Source organism: Halichoeres trimaculatus, unplaced genomic scaffold (genome assembly GCF_033239565.1).
Source record: "Halichoeres trimaculatus isolate MK-OKI-2021-1 unplaced genomic scaffold, fHalTri1.1 fHalTri1_scaffold_4, whole genome shotgun sequence".
NCBI lineage: Eukaryota > Metazoa > Chordata > Actinopteri > Labriformes > Labridae > Halichoeres > Halichoeres trimaculatus.
Genome location: NW_027437182.1, coordinates 29,694,281 through 29,711,454, shown reverse-complemented (window position 1 = coordinate 29,711,454; position 17,174 = coordinate 29,694,281). Strand labels below are relative to the sequence as shown.

Below are 17,174 nucleotides of genomic sequence, written 5' to 3'. Positions count from 1 at the left end.
TGGTGGATGTAAGCTGCAGCTGTTAAGGGCTCATCTCTCACAACACAAAAGAGAGACAAGAAGGTAGCCAAGAGCCACCGATGGGAGCCAGCAGCTAAAAGAGACTGAAGAGATTTAAGAGAGAGAGGAGGAACAAAAGTAATCCTGAATCAAAGAGAAGACGACACAAAGCATTTCGCCTTAACACACTCATTCAGAGCCAGTGTTACACTGACATGTCTTCAGCAGAAATCAGACTGTGTGCAGACAGAGGTTATCTGCTCTTTCTGAAGAACACTACACATCTGGGAGTATTTCTTCTGCCAAAAGAGATGAATCGAATATGTTATGATGGTTATAAAATTTAAATAACACATTGTTCAGTCAATTTGATTAAGACAGATTCCACATATAGAAAAGTTTTTTTCTTTAATTTTATAGTTGTGTGTGGGTGGGGTGAGGGATGTATTCAGAAAGATCACTATCCAAACAAAACTACAACCATCTCTTCAAGTCACACTGACCATGTGTCCATCTCTGCTCAGAGCCAGAGGTAAAATCTCCTGTCTCTTCAGTAACCAGTAAGTTTGTATTTTGTCCTCCACCAGCTGAGTTTGTTTCTTGCACAAGAGCTAGTTTTCTGATCCAGATCCAACATCTTAATTATGTACATGTATTTTAATATTCTTAAATACATTTTTTTATCCCAAATTTGCATATTTATAAGGTAGCCTGTAATGACTTTAACAATGAATCTAAAAATATATTTCAAAATGTATTAAAGACAGTATTACTTTTACAGTTCCACTCTGCATTCCACAATAAACAAGTCACATTAATGTTCACATCAAAGCCACAACCTGTCTTGACATTATCTCGTTCTCATTTGTTTGTCGTCTTCTTCTAGATAAAGTCTTAAACATTATGGCACAAACTGTCTGCATTAACCTTTGTTTGACACTTGTTCCTTGTTTTGTCATAAGTAATAACGGGGATATTTCATCCAACAAGACATTTTGGAGGATGAGCAATGTGTTCTGAATGTGATAAGTTAAATTCTTGACAAATATGAGAGCCAGTCAAAAAAAGGTTTTAATGTTCAAGTGATGACTGAATCTGTAAAGTAATTAGTAATATATGCGCAGCAGGCGATGATCTCAAATGAGCAACATTAAACAATGTTTCATGTTGTCTTGAAGTCAGAGTACATTACTTTTCTTAAATCCTCAATAAATACCAACCTCCTGATTCAAAATCAAAGCTGAAATATCAATGAAAAGCCAGTCAGTGTTGAGCACATCAAATCTTCATATTCACTTCTTATGGAATTTATTCTTCTTCCTAAGTCTCCTTCCGGCTCCTCGAGCTGCTCTCTCTGCCACAATGTTCTGGTACTTCTTTTTGTTGTTGCTGGTAAGAGAAGAAGAGAGCACATCTGTGAGTCTGTTCTGTGTTTAAGGACCAACATTACTTAACATATGTAAAGTCCTTTTTACTTTTGGTGGTTTCAAATCACGATGAATTTTTAAATATGTGTACTGCAGGTTGTGTTGAATGGGAAACCCTAGTTTGACATTTACATCTATATCAGCAGAACTGCAAGACTCCTTTGGTCATAGTAGGAGTAAATGGAAAAAACGACAAACCTAAAATGCAGGGTATTATACACCTCCTTCAGTGTTAAAATGCATACTATGGTCCATCAGATTCTGCAGCATCATGAAAAATAATTAGCTAGAATGTTGTAGAAAAGTTTATCATTCTTGTATGATCAGTTTTGATCACTTTCACAGGTCAGGATCTAGTCTTACGTTGTATTTTATTTGCTTACAGATAATATTCAGTGTTTTTTTCCTTATGGAAACTATGTCAGAGATGTGATTCAATAAAGAAATATATATTATTAAGAAGTGTCTGTTTTTATTTATACTTACTGCCTGAACTCAGCGTCAGCCAACAGCTCCTCCACCATCGTCCTCTTTCTCTCTTTCTTAGGAATACGGGAATGATAGAAGTCGACAGGGTTGTCCACCACCGTACCAATCTGTTCATCACACACACACACTAATTATCAATCCATGTGACATTGGAAGAAGAAATGATGCTACTTATTAAACTACAGCCCATTTCACTAACATGTTCATCATTTTAAGTATCAAGAAAACTAACAATTCGTTATTATTGTTTGTTGAGGAGTTTTAAAGAAAAGAAGCCATATTTTTAAAGTGACCTGAAAATATTTGGGAAAGCCATCACGGTCGTTTTTCTTGTAGAACCTCTTTGGATCTGTGGAGCCTCTCATCCTCAGGACTTGGAGGTCTCCTTTCAGCTCCGAAGTGATCTCTGGGGCTTTCATGTTAAACCAACCGTCCCCAGTTGTTTTCTCCTTCTCCATCTGGGGAACACAAGTTTCAGTGACTTGAAAAAACACTTTAGAAGCTTTAAAAGCACAGACTGTGAGCAAAAAGTGGTGCAATTCTAAATTTTACGACAGAGACATGTTCATTCTATGTGTTTTGGATGAATTCATAAATCCTGTCCATAGGGACTTCATTTTAGGAGACAGTGGCCACGTTTACATGCAGTTAATATTCAGGTGAAGGTCAATATTCCAGTTTCTGAAACATGCAGAATAACCTGTTTGCACGTGTGAGCTAACACAGTTGTTCCTGTTTACATGTTATACCGATCAAAACAGCGACATATGGACAACGCACAGAGAACATCATGACAAGAGCCCGACCGATTAACTGGCCCGATTAATCAGTCGGGCCGATTGACCGGGCCAATTATGCCTGTCACCGATTAATCAACATCAGCCAAATTGTAGCCGATTATAAACATTTTTGCTCCGCAGAGATTCTGTCACTCCTGCTCTTGTGTGTCTGTGTGTTGGGCTGCAAACTGCCCGAGTGCCCGCCCCCTCCATCCACCATTATCTAATGTAAGACTATGGAACGACGTTTTGACATCCCAAAAGTTGCTCATTGTGTGTTAACAGTTTGACTTTTTTTATACTTACTTTGTTTACAGTTGGACTTCTTTATTTATTATTGTGTTTACAGCTTGTTCTTATTCATCACTGGTTTACACTACAGTTCTTATGTTGACAGTTTTATAATTAAAGTTCTTTGTTTTAATTTAATAGTGTTCTGTCTCTGTCTTGAATCATATGGGTATTACAATGATATGTGATTGTAAAGAGTATATATCCTGTGTATATCGATGAATTTATTTTATATATCAGTCAATATATCGGCGGATATATCATATATCAGCTTTTTTTTGCCCCCAGTATCGGCATCGGCCCCAAAAATCCCATATCGGTCGGGCTCTAATCATGACGCACTGCACATCATTCATTTGTTTTTTCTTACTTTATCCATAGCAACAGCAAAAGCAGCATGGTAGACTTCCTGTACTCAAAAGACCAAGATTCCTTGTGAACAGAATATGCACAGAACACAAATTAATGTTCCCTTGGATGGGGATATCCCGATAGGTGCATACATGACCAAAGATTCGGGTTAGAAAATGAGTAACCGAGAAGTGTTTTACGTTTCTTTTTTTGTTTTGTTTTTAAACTAGAATAAGAGCATATTCCAGTTTCTAAAAAGGGTTTACATAGACCTTGCGCAACCGGGTTATTGCAGGCATTCCAATTATTAAAGTGTTACTGACTGCATGTAAACACAGCCTGTGACAAAGAATGATTAAAGCAAAGAGAACTTTGTGAAACTTACCTTGCGTTTCAACTTTAGAGCTTGTTTAGATTCAACGTATGGAGGCACTGAATCCTTCTTCTCAAAGTCAGGTCCCATTACACTCTTCTCCATCACCTGTGGACAACAACAAAACAAAATCTACATCACTGCAAAGCACCAAACTCTATCAACGCCCCACTTCTCAGAGATAAAAGGCCAAAGTCAAAAAGAACGGGAGAGAAACCATGAGTAACTGCGTCTCAGGTGTTATTGGATTTACTCGTCCTTGCATAGGTAGAAAGTTCATTATTCATTCTGCATCACAGAACACTTTCAAAAGGGAAAAATCAATCATTTATTTACCTTATCTTGGATCTTTTTTTCCTTTAGTTTTTGCAGTGAACTGGAGACGGGTTTTGATTTGCTGCCATCAAAATTGATGTATAAACCCCCGAGCTGCTTCACTCTGATGCCGGGGTCAATACGGCTGGACATCTCTTTCCTGAAACAAATGGGAACAAGAGAAAAATCCTCAGGAAGCGCAGGCAAGTCTCATTTCTCACCTCTGCACACAGCAGCACATTAACATTATGTTTATAATCTTTATAAGTTGTACTGTCAATAAGCGCTCAGTTCTTCATAAATTAAAAAAAACCCTTTAAGACAAAAAAAAAAGAAACAACAAGAAACTAAATGACTCTGGTGAAGTTAAATGCCGTTTTTGTCAGGTGACAGAAAGAGCCAGTGAGAGGTCACTTAAATATAATATGCCGATGAGGTGGTGTAACATATACTTTTCAGAACCAGGTATTTTTTTATGCCAAACTAAGCTGCTATGTTTTGTGGGAAAATGTGCAGACCTATCACAACAATCTAAACGTATGTGTGTGAGGTATGTGTTCACAAAGATACTAGACAAACTAGATTTTAAGACTGATACCACTTTTAGTAAGGAGAAATTTCAGCCTCTAGCTTCATTTATTGAGTCTTTTAGGATGCTGAGGATCTTTCTGTTTATGTGAAAAAACCATTGGAGCATGCTGTTTTGTACGGCGCTGAAAAAAAACTTTCTGGGCCTATGGATCAGCGGTATGTCCAGACGAAGAAGAAATGAAGTGAAAGTCACGAACACCCTCACTCGGCTGCTTCCCTTCTTCTGGCACTAGAAATCCTATCTATAAGAATATATACAAGTCATTTATAAGGAGGCTTAAGCTTGGGTGTTGTTTGTCCTTCAAAGAGGACGGTGATCCAAAAAAGTTTAGAAAGTTTCTGAGATTGTCTGTTGTTATAGGTGGCATGTCACGTCAAAATCTGCCAAAAAATGTTCAAATAGTTCAAAGTGTTTTCATTTGATTTGTTTATTGCACCTTTCCTTATTTCAAATGGTGTTTGAGTGTATTTTAATGAAACTATTTTAAGCCAGAGATGCTCTCCTTCATCTGCAGCAGAAAATTTGAAGGGTTTCTTAACTGTGGAACTCAACTGAGTAAACATAATCAAAAAATCCTTAGATTCAATTAATCTCATACAACGATATCTATTGATATCTGGTCTCTAAAGAGTATTCCAATCTGAGCCAGGCACCTACCATATACTTACAAGTCAGGGTTTCTACTTGAGAAGAGGATCATTGCATCTTCATCATCATCATCCTCGTCCCCCTCCTCATCCACAAACTCGTCATCCTCCTCTTCCTCTTGCTCAGCTCTGTCTCCTTCCGTGGCCCTCTCCTGCTCTGTCGGCCTCTCTTTGTAGTAGTGTTCATCAGCCTCCTCTCCAGGCCGTGTGTCGATCATAAACAGGCCCTGAACCGAGGCACCCGCTGCTTTAGAGGGGCCTGCTCTCTCGTTAGCCCCACTCACTGAATCCCCCTCTTCAGAGACGTCCCTCTCTTCCTCTTCAGCGGACTCATCTTCATCCTCACTGCTCTCTAAGAGACTGATTACTTTTGTTTTCTGAACAATAACATCTTTGGGTTGTTCAGGAGCAGAGTCTACTAGGGTGGTTTGCTGCTCGCTGGATGACACCTGAATGGACTCAACTTCACTGGAGTCGACCACCTGCTGATCATCACTATCCAAAGTGATAACTTCCATGTTTTCCCCCCTCTCTTGCTCCTCCTCCTCCTCCTCCTCACTGGGACTAGTTTCCACAACAACAGCCTCATCTACAACCTTATCTTTCTGTGACAAGTGGGCATCCACATCCGCTGCTTCCATTGCTTCCTCTCTGTCTTCAGTCTCTTCTGTGGTTTCTGGAGTCTTCTCACATATTGTGACTGTAACTGAAGGCTCTAACAGATCTGATAATGGTGGTTCTGTTTCCTGCATCGTTTCCACCTCTGAGGTGTCCCTGTGCTCACTGTCAGTACATGGCTCCTCCTGCTGGAGTTTGATGGTCACTGCAGGTTTACTAACAGATTCTTCTGCGACCACGGGGTCTTCATCAGGAATTACAATTACTTCTTTCTCCTTTCTAGCTACTTCCACCTCCACTGATTCAAGATCAGACACCCTCTTCTCTTCCTCGTCTTCTTTCTCTTCTACATTTTGGCTATTGTCTTCTTCTAGCAGCGTGCAGTCATTATCCTCAGCTATCACTGTGCTTTCTAACTGTGAATCATTAAGTGAAGTTTCCTCCTCCTCAGTGGGCTCAGCAGCTTTTTCCGAAACAATGCTGAGCTCCTTGATTAAATGCCTGGAGGCCAGAGCACCTCGACTGCTGCTCCCTGATCCCGTACGGCTGCTGCAGGGTGTCCCTCTGCTGCGTGTGGAGTAGGGGCTGCCCAAAGTGGATTGAACATCTGTCAGGTCAGAGTCGTAGTCTGCAATTTTTTGGACAGACTTTCCTCGTCGACGAGTTGACATTCTGGATGAAGGCCCAGATTCAAAGCCGTCAGAGTCACAAGAAGGGGGCTCACTGACATCTACAGCAGCTTTCCCTCTGGCTGCTCGAGTCCTTCCAGGTCTTGATGCAGGGGAAAGAGAGCCTTCAGAGGCTTCGTCCAAGTGAATTGGGATGGGACCTGTTTGCTTTCTGGATCTTGTAGACTTTCCACGGGTGGACTTGGATACTTCTACGATGCTGGACGTGCAGCTCTCTGCATCTGAGAGCTCAGAATCCCCTGTTTGTTGTTTGGTAGAGGATCTGGAGCGAGTTTTTCTTTGACTCCTGGAGACCCTCTGGGATTCAGACACCACAGAGCTGCAGGACTCTGAGTGCAGTGTCAAGTCAACCTTGACATCTCCCTCTTTAACCTGATCTGCCTCAGCCTGCGGAGGAATCACCTTCCTCCTTGTACTTTTGCGTACACTCTTTGCAGCGGATACCACTGAGGAGCATGATTCCACTTCAGAAATCTCCTCGTCTTCCTGACTCACTGTACGTGGTGCTCTCTTCTTCCTGATTGTGCTCTTCTTTGGGGTTTTAATTTCAGACACACCAGAGCAGCAGGAGTCCACATCTGAATGGTCTGCTTCATGGATGGAACCTACGGGTGTACACGGCTGCTCTGGACTGTGGAGTCGGGACGCTCTGGTGCACCTTTTCAGTGAAGACGAAGGCGGTGATTCATGAGGTTCTACGTCAGTTTTTTCAAGCTGGCTGCTGATTTCGACCAGGGCATGGTGGGTAGGGCTCCCTGCATGTTTAACAGTGTTTCTTGTTCTTCGACCGGTGGAGGGAGTAGCCTGTAAGGCAGACTGAAGACATGGTTAGGACAACAGATGAGTCAAAAACAATCCTTAACAACTGGGACACTTCTACGCACAGTCATCAAAGCCTCTTGAAATAAAATCAATATGGTTTAGGCCATCCCTGTAATTCTGATGACTTCCCCAACCTGTCTGTGGCTCCCACGTGCAGCACTTTATTTTTACCTGATGAGAATAATAATCAAAAGGATCTCTAATGTATAGCAGTTACCAAGAGAAGCAAAAAATCATATTTTTTACATCTCAGAGTTGCTTTATACGAATTTGGCCTTTAAGAGACTATGAAATACACATTAAGTAAAAAGGATCAGACTTTAAAGAAGAAAAGAAATTCTTCATATATCAACAAACTGTCCACTGCTACTCTGTGACGTCTGATCAGTATATGTTTAACAAACTTACATAACTTCAACATTTTTACCGGCTGTTTGTCTATACTAGTGTCAAACATGTATTGTTTACAAATAGCAGAAAAAGAACCCATGGTGTCCACGTGAAGTTTGAGCAGCTTCATTCAGCCGCTGTCAGAGGCGTTAGGAGCGCTCCTCGGTCCGGATTTAACCTTTAGACGATCCCTGAATGTTTTCACCTTTAAATAAAACCTTTGTTTAACACGTACCTGGACATCTGACGACGTGTCGGGGCTTGTTTTACTTTGGGAGCACACGCGAGCTCCTCTCCTGGTGGCCACCATCTTGGATGTTGGTTGCTGTCTTACTTCCGGCGCGAGAGGCCAGACTCGACTAATCGTTAAAAGGTGACGTCACAGGCAGAGCAGAGGATCGCGGAGCTAATCGTTTAATAAAAAAATAAGAAATAATAATAATAAAATATAAATAAATAAAAAAAAGCTACTTGTGAAATCCGTCGATGGTTTGATCTCTGTTTGTGCTCCCTCATGACGTTGTTTTTTAAAATTTCACGTAAAATGTAAACCGAAAATATATAACATACAACATGATATAGAAATATCAAACTGAAAACATATCCAGTAATTCAAGCACTTTAATATTTACTCTAGCTTACAGGTGTGTTTGTAAGTTTATATACCCAAGCAGAATGTACAGGAGGACCAATTATTTCGCACTTCTTTATTTCGTTTGAACAACACTGACTGGCATTTTCAGATCTTTGGTTTTATGTGTATACACTTTCCCTAAAAGTTTTCAGCATGATAAAATGTCGCAATGTTAATTGTTTATTTATTTATTTATTTTATTTAATTTTTTGATTTTTTTTAAATAAAAAAGTCCAAAACTAAAGTAACCAAGGATCCTGGCCTTTTTTATTGCTTGATCTGCCATCCAAGTCTGTGGCACTCCCTTCTCTTAAATTCAAATCGTTAAATAAATTGTTACTTTTGGCAAGAAAATGTATACTGTTAAGATATATCAAGGACAAACCTCCCACTGTTTCTATGTGGCAGCAAATAGATTTTTTTCTGTACTTTCACACAAGAGAATTAGCACAGTGCTAAAAGGCAATGAGCGGTTATTCTTGATCACTTGGAAACCACTTATGGACTATCTCCCCGCGGAGAGCCTTGACTTATTGTCCAAAGGATTCTCTAACCTGAATTGGAAGTCTAAGGCTAAGGCTGGATTTAAATGTAATGGACTACGGCAGGTTAACAAATATTGAAATCAGATGATGAGGGAACGGGGTGTGTTATGTTTTATGTCTTACTCCATCTTTTATGGTTATAATTTTGTTGTCTTTATTATTATTATTATTAACATTATTATTATTATTATTATTATTATTATTATTATTATTATTATTATTATTGGAATTGGGCTGATACCTGGGGAGGTGTTAGCTTACATTCCCGAGCACTGTCGGGTGCCCTTGAGCAAGGCACCAAAACCCCCAACTGCTCAGGTGCGCGCTGAAGGTGCAGCACCATCACTCTGTCCTCGATCAGTGCATGTTTGTGTGCAGAAGTGTATGTTTATCACATTTAAGGGAACAATGGTTTACATGAAGCTTTTTCATTTAATTATTTTAATTAAGCCAATTCATGATATACAGATATATGACAACATAAAGTATGTTTACAGTACAACAGATGACTTGTCCTTGTCCGATTAACTTGATCCTGCTTGAATCAACAGCCAAGACTCCTCAATGAAAATATCTTCCAAGGAGTAAACAAATTTTCACATCTCTTTTGTGTTAACTTTCCAGTGCTACAACAACAATGCATACAGAGGACACAGGCCCACTCTGCAAAGCAGTATTGCTGTACTCAGCCTCTGTATTCGGCCTCCCTGACCCCTCAAATAATCTCATGAGCACTGGGGAGGGTAAACATTTCAATCCATCATCCAAAACATCAAAGGGTTACAAACAAATGTGTGATATCACAAGGTTAGATAAACTCTTATGAGTGTTGCTTTACCAGTTAAAAGTCAAAATACTCAGTATCATAAAATAAACATCTCGTATGAAGTTGAATTATAATTAGTGCATACTTTTTCCTAACTGAGGAATGCAAACTGTGTTATGTACAGCAGAGTCAATCTAGTTTCATGAATAAAATCAGACTTTTGTCTTTTACAATGTTTTCTGCAGCAACACTTGTAAAACTACAATTCTCTTCCTTGTTTCTTTTGTATACCCTTCTCATACTCTTAATGCTGACTGACTGATTAAAGCTTAATTTAAACAGACACAGTGGACAGAAAATGGAAATGAGGATAGTAGGAGCAAAGAGGCACTTCAAGTCAGAAAAAGTTTAAGGACCCTTAGGGATGAAGCAACCAACATTTTCCGTCATGAAAGCAGCCTCTACTGTGTTGAAACAGGAAGAAAATGGCTTTATCCATCTGTCTTCTCCATCACTGGGGGCTGCTAGGGGCTCGACTTCCTTGCACTGACAAGATAGCCCTTAGCCTTAATGATGCCTCTGCTTTTGACTATAATGGAGTAACGCAGGACCCACTCCAGCCTCCAGTCAGTGATGTCCTGGTCCTGTAGGTCCTGAAGGCCCCCCTTCACTGCCTCCTGGAATGTGGATGCCGACATCAGCTCTGCAGATGATAAGATGGGAAGGGTTATTTATGAATTACACAAGAAGTAGTTTCATCAAACACAGAAGAAGCATACATGCATGATCCATTTGTTGTTGATTTTTCAAAGTACTTTGTATATTTTGATGAAAAATTAACATAACACAAAAAAATATATATTGCTAATATTTAATGCCATTGAAATTCTGATTATGGTAATACATGTCCTTAAGGGGGGAAATAGAAACTCTAGCAGGAGTACACTGACTGGCAAAAGAAGAAAGCAAACTGAATTTTACCTTTAGGGTCATTGTGTGTGAGAAGCTGAATGTCAAACTCCTTTGCAAAGGCTGTCAGGTCAGGGGGCATCACACAGCAGGAGGCAAGATTCACCTGATTACTGCTGGGCTTTATCTGAAACAGGAGACAATGTGTGGTCATTTAGTGCTTTGATGTAACAAATAAATCTACGTCATGATCTATAATTTATCTTTCTAAATGTGAAGATTGTTTTCATCAACAAGGACCCATTTGTCATGTTTGAAAAAAAGGACACTGGATAAAACTGTGGATTCTTGCTTATGTCCAGTGTACTAAGCACTGGATGAAAACCACCCACCTTGGCAAAAGAGGAGATCGAGTTATTGGTTGTCATACCATTGGAAAAAAGAGTCAGCTGCACACAAAGTTCATTGAAATGTGCACACATCCTCACAAACCCGGAAAATCCACTCACCTGAGCCCAGTTATAGAGCTGTTCCAGTAGGTCTTTGTCCAGGTCAGATGTGCCTATAGCAGCAATTTTCTGGCTCCTGACCAGAGCTTCCAGCTCCTCCCAGGCAGGCTGAAGGTGAGACAAAGTCTGGCTGTCACCCTCCAGAGGCCCAGGTGGGGCTATAATAACAGAGTCGAGCTGGGATACAGCCAGCGTTTGACAGGCTAATAATGAGAGACAAACAAGGGTGTGGAAATAAAACAGAGAAGAAACATTCACACTGATTATGCTTTTCTTCAGGTGCTGGAAAATTCTGCTGCAGAGATTAAAAACTCACCCATCTCCACTGCATCTTTGATAGAAGACTGAACTGACTCACACAGGAAGAGCTTGACTGTGAAACAAGAAAACCATAACCATGTCAACAACTGATTGTTTTATGGTGTCCTATCTATCCAACCCACTTCTATAATCTATTACTAGCTATAATTTAATTAATGATTAATTTGTGACAGAATTATGAATCAGGACTGCTTTGTTCAAAGGTTTGGTCTGGGGTTGTTCCTACAAATGCTTAAACAGGAAAAGTAAACAAAGGCTACCCCTGACAATTTTTTGTTGGCCACTTAACATATTCACCTGCCAAACAAAGATTCAAAGAATTCTGAAATGAGTTTTGCTTTTAACAAAATACTTATCTTATTCCTCTGTAAATAGAAAGTATGAGCCTGCCTGCCTTTATCAAGCATTATTTTGTGAATTAAAACTCAAAAAATGTGTCAATGAGATTCAAGCCCCATTTACACGACAACGTTTCATCTGAAAAAGCGAAACGCAGTGACAAAAATCTGCGTTTACACAGAAACACAGAGGGACTGAAAACGCTGTAGTAAGCATGCCAGGCCTGCAGGTGGTGCTATAACTGTCTTGTCCAGAAGCAGCTTTTGGGAGATCTCCACCAAAGTAGAGTGGAGCCGATCTGATACCGTGTAAACTCAAGGCTGAAATGCAACAAAACTTGCGTTTCACCCTAAAACTGTTGTCGTGCAAACGGCCCCTTATTGTGCTTTCTCGTTGACTCAAAGATCAGCTCAGACCTGAGACCTTCAGCTCCTCCCTCTCTTCAGGTGTGATGGCATCTGTTGGTTGGGGAATGGAGCAGTCCAGTGTGTCTGGAAGGTCCTACGTGACAAGGGACACATTGTTGAGTTATTTTCACGCGTTATGTTGAAAAAACTGAAGAAAATGTAAAATACTGGGGTATTCACAGTACTCTAAAACATGTCTGAACAGCTGTGATTCTAACACACTTTGACCTTTGCTAAATAAGATTATTACTACAACTTAAAAGGTTGAGTGTGGGAAACCAGAGGAGAAAAGGCCAGTTTATGTTACATAAATAACCGACATGATTCTCAGCACAGTTGTCTCAGAAACTAATTGAACTTTTGTTGACATACCATGTTCCTAAAAACACTGTGTTTATAGTTAGGGTCCAACATGATTGATTTATGCATTTCCTTCTGCATAAAACATTTACAAATTTTGTTTGAGGACTGCTTTGTTCACATCAACAAAGCATCCAAGTGGTTTACCTTTAACAGTTACCATTAGCGCAACTGTAACAGGCCCTCAAAAAACGTTTCTCATTAGGCGCAGATGGCCCAGCAGTCTAGGTTCCCATGAGGTCCGCACTCAAACGGGTGGCCCAGGTTCAAATCCAGCCTGTGGCCTGTTTCCCATATGTCATTCCTCACTCTCACCCAGTTTCCTACTCTGTCCACTGTCCTATCCTTTCTAGTCAAAGCGTAGAAAGCCCCACAACAAACTTAAAAAAAAAAATGTTCTCATGTCAGATCCTTTCGGATTGTTTGAGGATTCATCTCAATGACCCAAACAAAACTGAAGCATAGCCAGGACATAAATCTGAGAGATTTAGCCTTGTAGATGTTCAGCTCAGGGAATTGGATTACTTGTTTTCCACCTTTAGACCATTCAGAAATACACTTCTGTGAGATTATGCTACTATTAAAAATGATTTGATATTCAAACAGAGGCTCAAAGAACATGGCGCCTCAGACTTCAGATGGGCTGTTCTCATCACATAGGAGAAAGTTTAAAAAGCCCTCATAAATTCAGGAAACAAAGAAACCAACCAAAGACTTACATCAAAAATTAGTGTCATATTTACAAACATGCCCATGAACAAAAGCCAGATTAGTATCTAAAAACACAGTACCTCAACACTAAGCAAACCTCAAGAATTTAAGCCCATAACTTTGGTATCCCATTCTTTTTTTCTGTGTTTTGGACTTTCAAGTATTTCAGACTTAGCTGTCAAATGTTTTTAAACCTCCCCCATCCCCATTTGAGTCCAGGGGGTGTGGTGATGACAGTTGAAGCAGATTAGCTGAGCCTGGCAAAGCTACCAGAGCAGGGGTTCATTCAGAATAAAAAAACACATCTAGCAAAAACATATGCCGCACTCTTTCTCATCTTGAATTCATTTTGTTCAGAGCTCTGAAGTTTGATGAGAACAGATAATTATGACAACTAACTGACAACTGTCCACATACTGATCACAGTTAAAAGAAACCTCACAGCGAAGTCCCTGCTCCCCCACAGAGCCACTCACTTCCTATCCCCGCAGACAGACACACATTTGGAATGGCGCCTTTGGCAGCCAGCCCTGCATGAACATTCATCATGACAGCTACGTTTTCAGTTAGCCTGGAGGCATCCTTTGATGTCCATCACAACTGATATCTTATTTTCCCAAGCACTGGAGCTTCAATGCAGGGTAACAGGTCCGACCATCATGTCAACATAATGTTGCTCCTTTCTCTGTGTCATTAAACATGCAGGAGAGCTTGAATCGAGAGACATTAAAAAATAAAGTAACTCCACCTCTGATGACAATTTTGTTGCAGAAAACCAGTCGCTCAGTGTGGCTTGAATGCAGTCTTGAAGCTGAAATTGAAAACAAAAAAAGTTGATTAAGATTCTCTTCAAATTCTTTTTATGTCACCAACCAGCTCCAAGTAAGAGAAACAATATGAGAGAGTCGACTCCAAGGGCTGATTCATGTCTTGCTGTAATCTTTAAATATTTACAAAAAGGATCATCAGAGTGAGGACCTGCTGCGTGAGTAGTGTATAGACAAGTTAGACATATTTGTAAGTGATGAAGGCTGCAGAAAATGTCACACAAACTCAAACCCAGTGGTGCCGAGTAGAGAGATGACTTTAAGGAAGTATGATGTAAATGATCCTGGTTGAGACTCTAACAAAAAGAAACAAACCAGCTCAGCTACAGAGGTCTTGTCATGTGGGAGAGAAAACTACTGGAGTCTCATGTTTCTGACCTTATGACTGCAGAGTTGATTGTGTAAAGGTTAAAAGGAACTGTAAATGGACAATCTTTCATTACATACATTGCATTTGGGTGTTAAAATGCCAGAATCTTTATTACAGCTAGAATGTTTGGCCTCAGAGAAAAAAGCAGGAGGTGATAACATTAGAGCTGAAACGATTCCTCGAATGATTCGAGGTACTCGATTACAAAAAATACTCAAGTAATTTTCTCCACCTTGAGGAATCGTTTAATTTTTAAAAAGATCAAAGAGTGGTATTTCAAATAGAGCTGAGGCCATATTAAGAGAGTTTTCAGACCCCTCAAGCTACCTCTTGTACAAAATAGCAACTAGCAACAAATCTAGCTTCTTTTCTGGAGTTTGGAGACGAATGGGTCATTCTATGAAACGGGTGCCATATGGGTCCGCAACATTTGATGAGATGTACAAAGCACAAAAAATGTGTCAAAGTGTGTTTACAAATTTTGGAGCTACCAAAGCACGTGCTCTTATTGACATGCTGTATCTGAAAATTCTATTTCTTAAAAAGAAAAATTTTCATTTTCAAAATAACTGCTCTTTAACTAAACAAAAATGTATTTTATCTGATTACTCGATTGATCGATGGGATTTTCTGTAGAATACTTGAATACTGAAATATTCTATAGCTGAAGCCCCAGATAACATACCTTTTTTTTCCTCTTTTGCATTTCAACAACTACATTTATCATTACATAAATAAATAAATAAATACATAAATAAATCAATAAAATACAGCGCAACAACAACTAACGCTAACATGTATATAAAACCACCCCCTTGTATGTCAAGCTTAGGTCGTAGCTTCTTAATTCTGTATGCTAAATCTTAAAGTGCGAGTCTATCTGTTAAAGCAATGAACTATGATGACATGACAAGTTTCATGCCTCAAAGCACGTCATGAAAATCATGTCTGATCAAACCATGTACAGCCAGACCTTGAACAAAATCAGTTAATCTATACACGAAAGACATAAGTTGGCGAATAGATTACACAATGAATTAATTTACTGAGAGCAATGCCAACAAATGTGATTTCCAATATCAGTGGATTTTGAATCTTTGTGTTTTTGATGTTAAATTTAACATTAAAGGCAGTTGGGAGTTCAAACTGACGCATTCATCATTAAATAGAGACTTGCTTTGCTTTAGCACTATAGTATATATGAAAAGTGATTACATCAATAGATTCTGTGTGCAACAACAGGCAGCTATCAGTACATGTCACTGTCAGTGAACTATTCGCCTCAGGCTGGACCATTCAGAGTTAAAACATACCTTCTTCTCAAACTAGGGCATGTGATAACTCAGTCAACTTAAGCTAGAACAGCTCTGTGAATTTATTTAAATTACATTTTGTCCGTCTTGTTAAGATATTTCCGCCTCATTCGCCCTTTTATTGGCGGTTTATATAATGTTTTATTGTCAGTCAGTACACAATGGTGTTATTGGCTCGTTAGTTAAATGTTTAGCCAGGCAGTCTGCCGTTAACTTTAAGGCTAAGCTAATTAGCTAAGTTAGACTGTCACACCAAAACAGCACATACCCGGGGCAGTGGTCAGAAAACTGGTTTTGTTTTGTGACAGGTGTTCAGCTGACTTACCTCCTCGCTGGGAGAGCCCGGGCATTTCTTTTTCAGGCGGCTTCGGTTGACCAAATTCCCGGTGTGGAGCCTGAGGGTCTTAGCATGGTTCAACAGTATCTTCGCCTCAGTGCTCGTGTTGGTGTTTTGAGGATCCATGTGGTTTCTGCTAGCGAGCTAACAAGTTGCTAATCAGTGTCGTCTGCGATCTAACGTGGCGACCACCCAGTGTCAGAGACTGCTGCTGTAAATACTGACGAACAGCAGACAACAGCGCAAACCCCGGGACTCTTCAAATGCGATGTAGTCAGGATGACTTGCACTCGATGTTGACTGACCTGCTGGTTTGGTGGTTGCCTAGTGGCTGTTATGGAGGCAAGCCGGTCGGTCACGCCCACACGGAGGTGTCGGTGACAGTGTTGTAAAACCTGGTCAGGATGACACGGAGAAACCGGCAGCAGTCATAAAACACTGCTGGTTCAGTGGAATGGACTCTATAGTCTGCACAGTCCCAGTTCAGACCGCTAGATGGCGATGTAGTATTTGTAATAACTTTTTTTTTTAGGTCTATTTCTAATTTAATACACTCAAGGAAAGAGGGCTGATCTCGTTTGCACATTTCTTAAAAATTTTACATCTTTTGCTGTAAATTTGATAGCCATATTACACAAGCTTACAATTTATTTTACAAAGCAGTGGAAAGACAGTGAGCCCAATATTAAATAGATTTTAGATAACCACAGATTCAACAAAGTAAAAAAAAAAAAAAAAGGTTTTTGGAACTTTTTGAAATATTTTGCCCATCTGGAGCAATAATTAATAAAATAATACTTTATGAAAAGACTTACACACTTATTTCTATGTGTGTAAAACAAGATCTGTGTGCAGTAAATTTCTACCTCTGGCTTATGTGTGACGAGAGCAATGAAGAACTTGACAGTTTATGTGTCTATTCAGCTTTTCTGTGTCTTTAGACTTCATTTTTGCCTTTATATGAGATTGTTGTTTTTTAGGTAAGATGGTTACTTTGTCAGCTGGAGAATAATGCCAGGTTTGGGGAAGACTGGGTATGATTG

At 39.8% G+C, this 17,174-nt stretch overlaps 2 protein-coding genes across 3 annotated transcripts; both read right to left on the bottom strand.

Annotated features, from left to right (window-relative positions):
• Window positions 1–413: 413 nt before the first annotated feature.
• dnttip2 (deoxynucleotidyltransferase, terminal, interacting protein 2) lies at window positions 414–8,154 on the bottom strand. 2 transcript variants are annotated; one of them, XM_074667737.1, is made up of 7 exons: window positions 8,019–8,154; window positions 5,286–7,387; window positions 4,047–4,185; window positions 3,723–3,818; window positions 2,210–2,374; window positions 1,914–2,023; window positions 414–1,389 (listed from the first exon to the last, which is right to left on the bottom strand). In XM_074667737.1, exons 1-7 carry the CDS (start codon window positions 8,091–8,093, stop codon window positions 1,293–1,295), a joined length of 2,784 nt encoding a protein of 927 aa, XP_074523838.1. In that variant the 5' UTR covers window positions 8,094–8,154; the 3' UTR covers window positions 414–1,292. The 2 variants fall into 2 exon arrangements, with proteins under 2 accessions (XP_074523838.1, XP_074523839.1); XM_074667738.1 differs by having other exon boundaries at window positions 5,286–7,375.
• Window positions 8,155–9,427: 1,273 nt separating this feature from the next.
• gclm (glutamate-cysteine ligase, modifier subunit) lies at window positions 9,428–16,502 on the bottom strand. The gene is made up of 7 exons (XM_074668311.1): window positions 16,120–16,502; window positions 14,033–14,095; window positions 12,223–12,307; window positions 11,463–11,519; window positions 11,147–11,349; window positions 10,710–10,824; window positions 9,428–10,431 (listed from the first exon to the last, which is right to left on the bottom strand). Exons 1-7 carry the CDS (start codon window positions 16,255–16,257, stop codon window positions 10,253–10,255), a joined length of 840 nt encoding a protein of 279 aa, XP_074524412.1. The 5' UTR covers window positions 16,258–16,502; the 3' UTR covers window positions 9,428–10,252.
• Window positions 16,503–17,174: the final 672 nt, after the last annotated feature.

Excerpts from the sequence above, each read along its gene's own strand:
- dnttip2 (XM_074667737.1), bottom strand. The coding sequence starts at position 8,093 with ATGGTGGCCACCAGGAGAGGAGCTCGCGTGTGCTCCCAAAGTAAAACA. Across the intron at positions 2,375-3,722 it reads CTCTAAAGTTGAAACGCAAG|ATGGAGAAGGAGAAAACAAC; the intron begins GTAAGTTTCACA and ends TGTGTTCCCCAG. Across the intron at positions 2,024-2,209 it reads GCTTTCCCAAATATTTTCAG|ATTGGTACGGTGGTGGACAA; the intron begins GTCACTTTAAAA and ends TGTGATGAACAG.
- gclm (XM_074668311.1), bottom strand. The coding sequence starts at position 16,257 with ATGGATCCTCAAAACACCAACACGAGCACTGAGGCGAAGATACTGTTG. Across the intron at positions 14,096-16,119 it reads CGGGCTCTCCCAGCGAGGAG|CTTCAAGACTGCATTCAAGC; the intron begins GTAAGTCAGCTG and ends TTTCAATTTCAG. Across the intron at positions 10,825-11,146 it reads AGCTCTATAACTGGGCTCAG|ATAAAGCCCAGCAGTAATCA; the intron begins GTGAGTGGATTT and ends CTCCTGTTTCAG.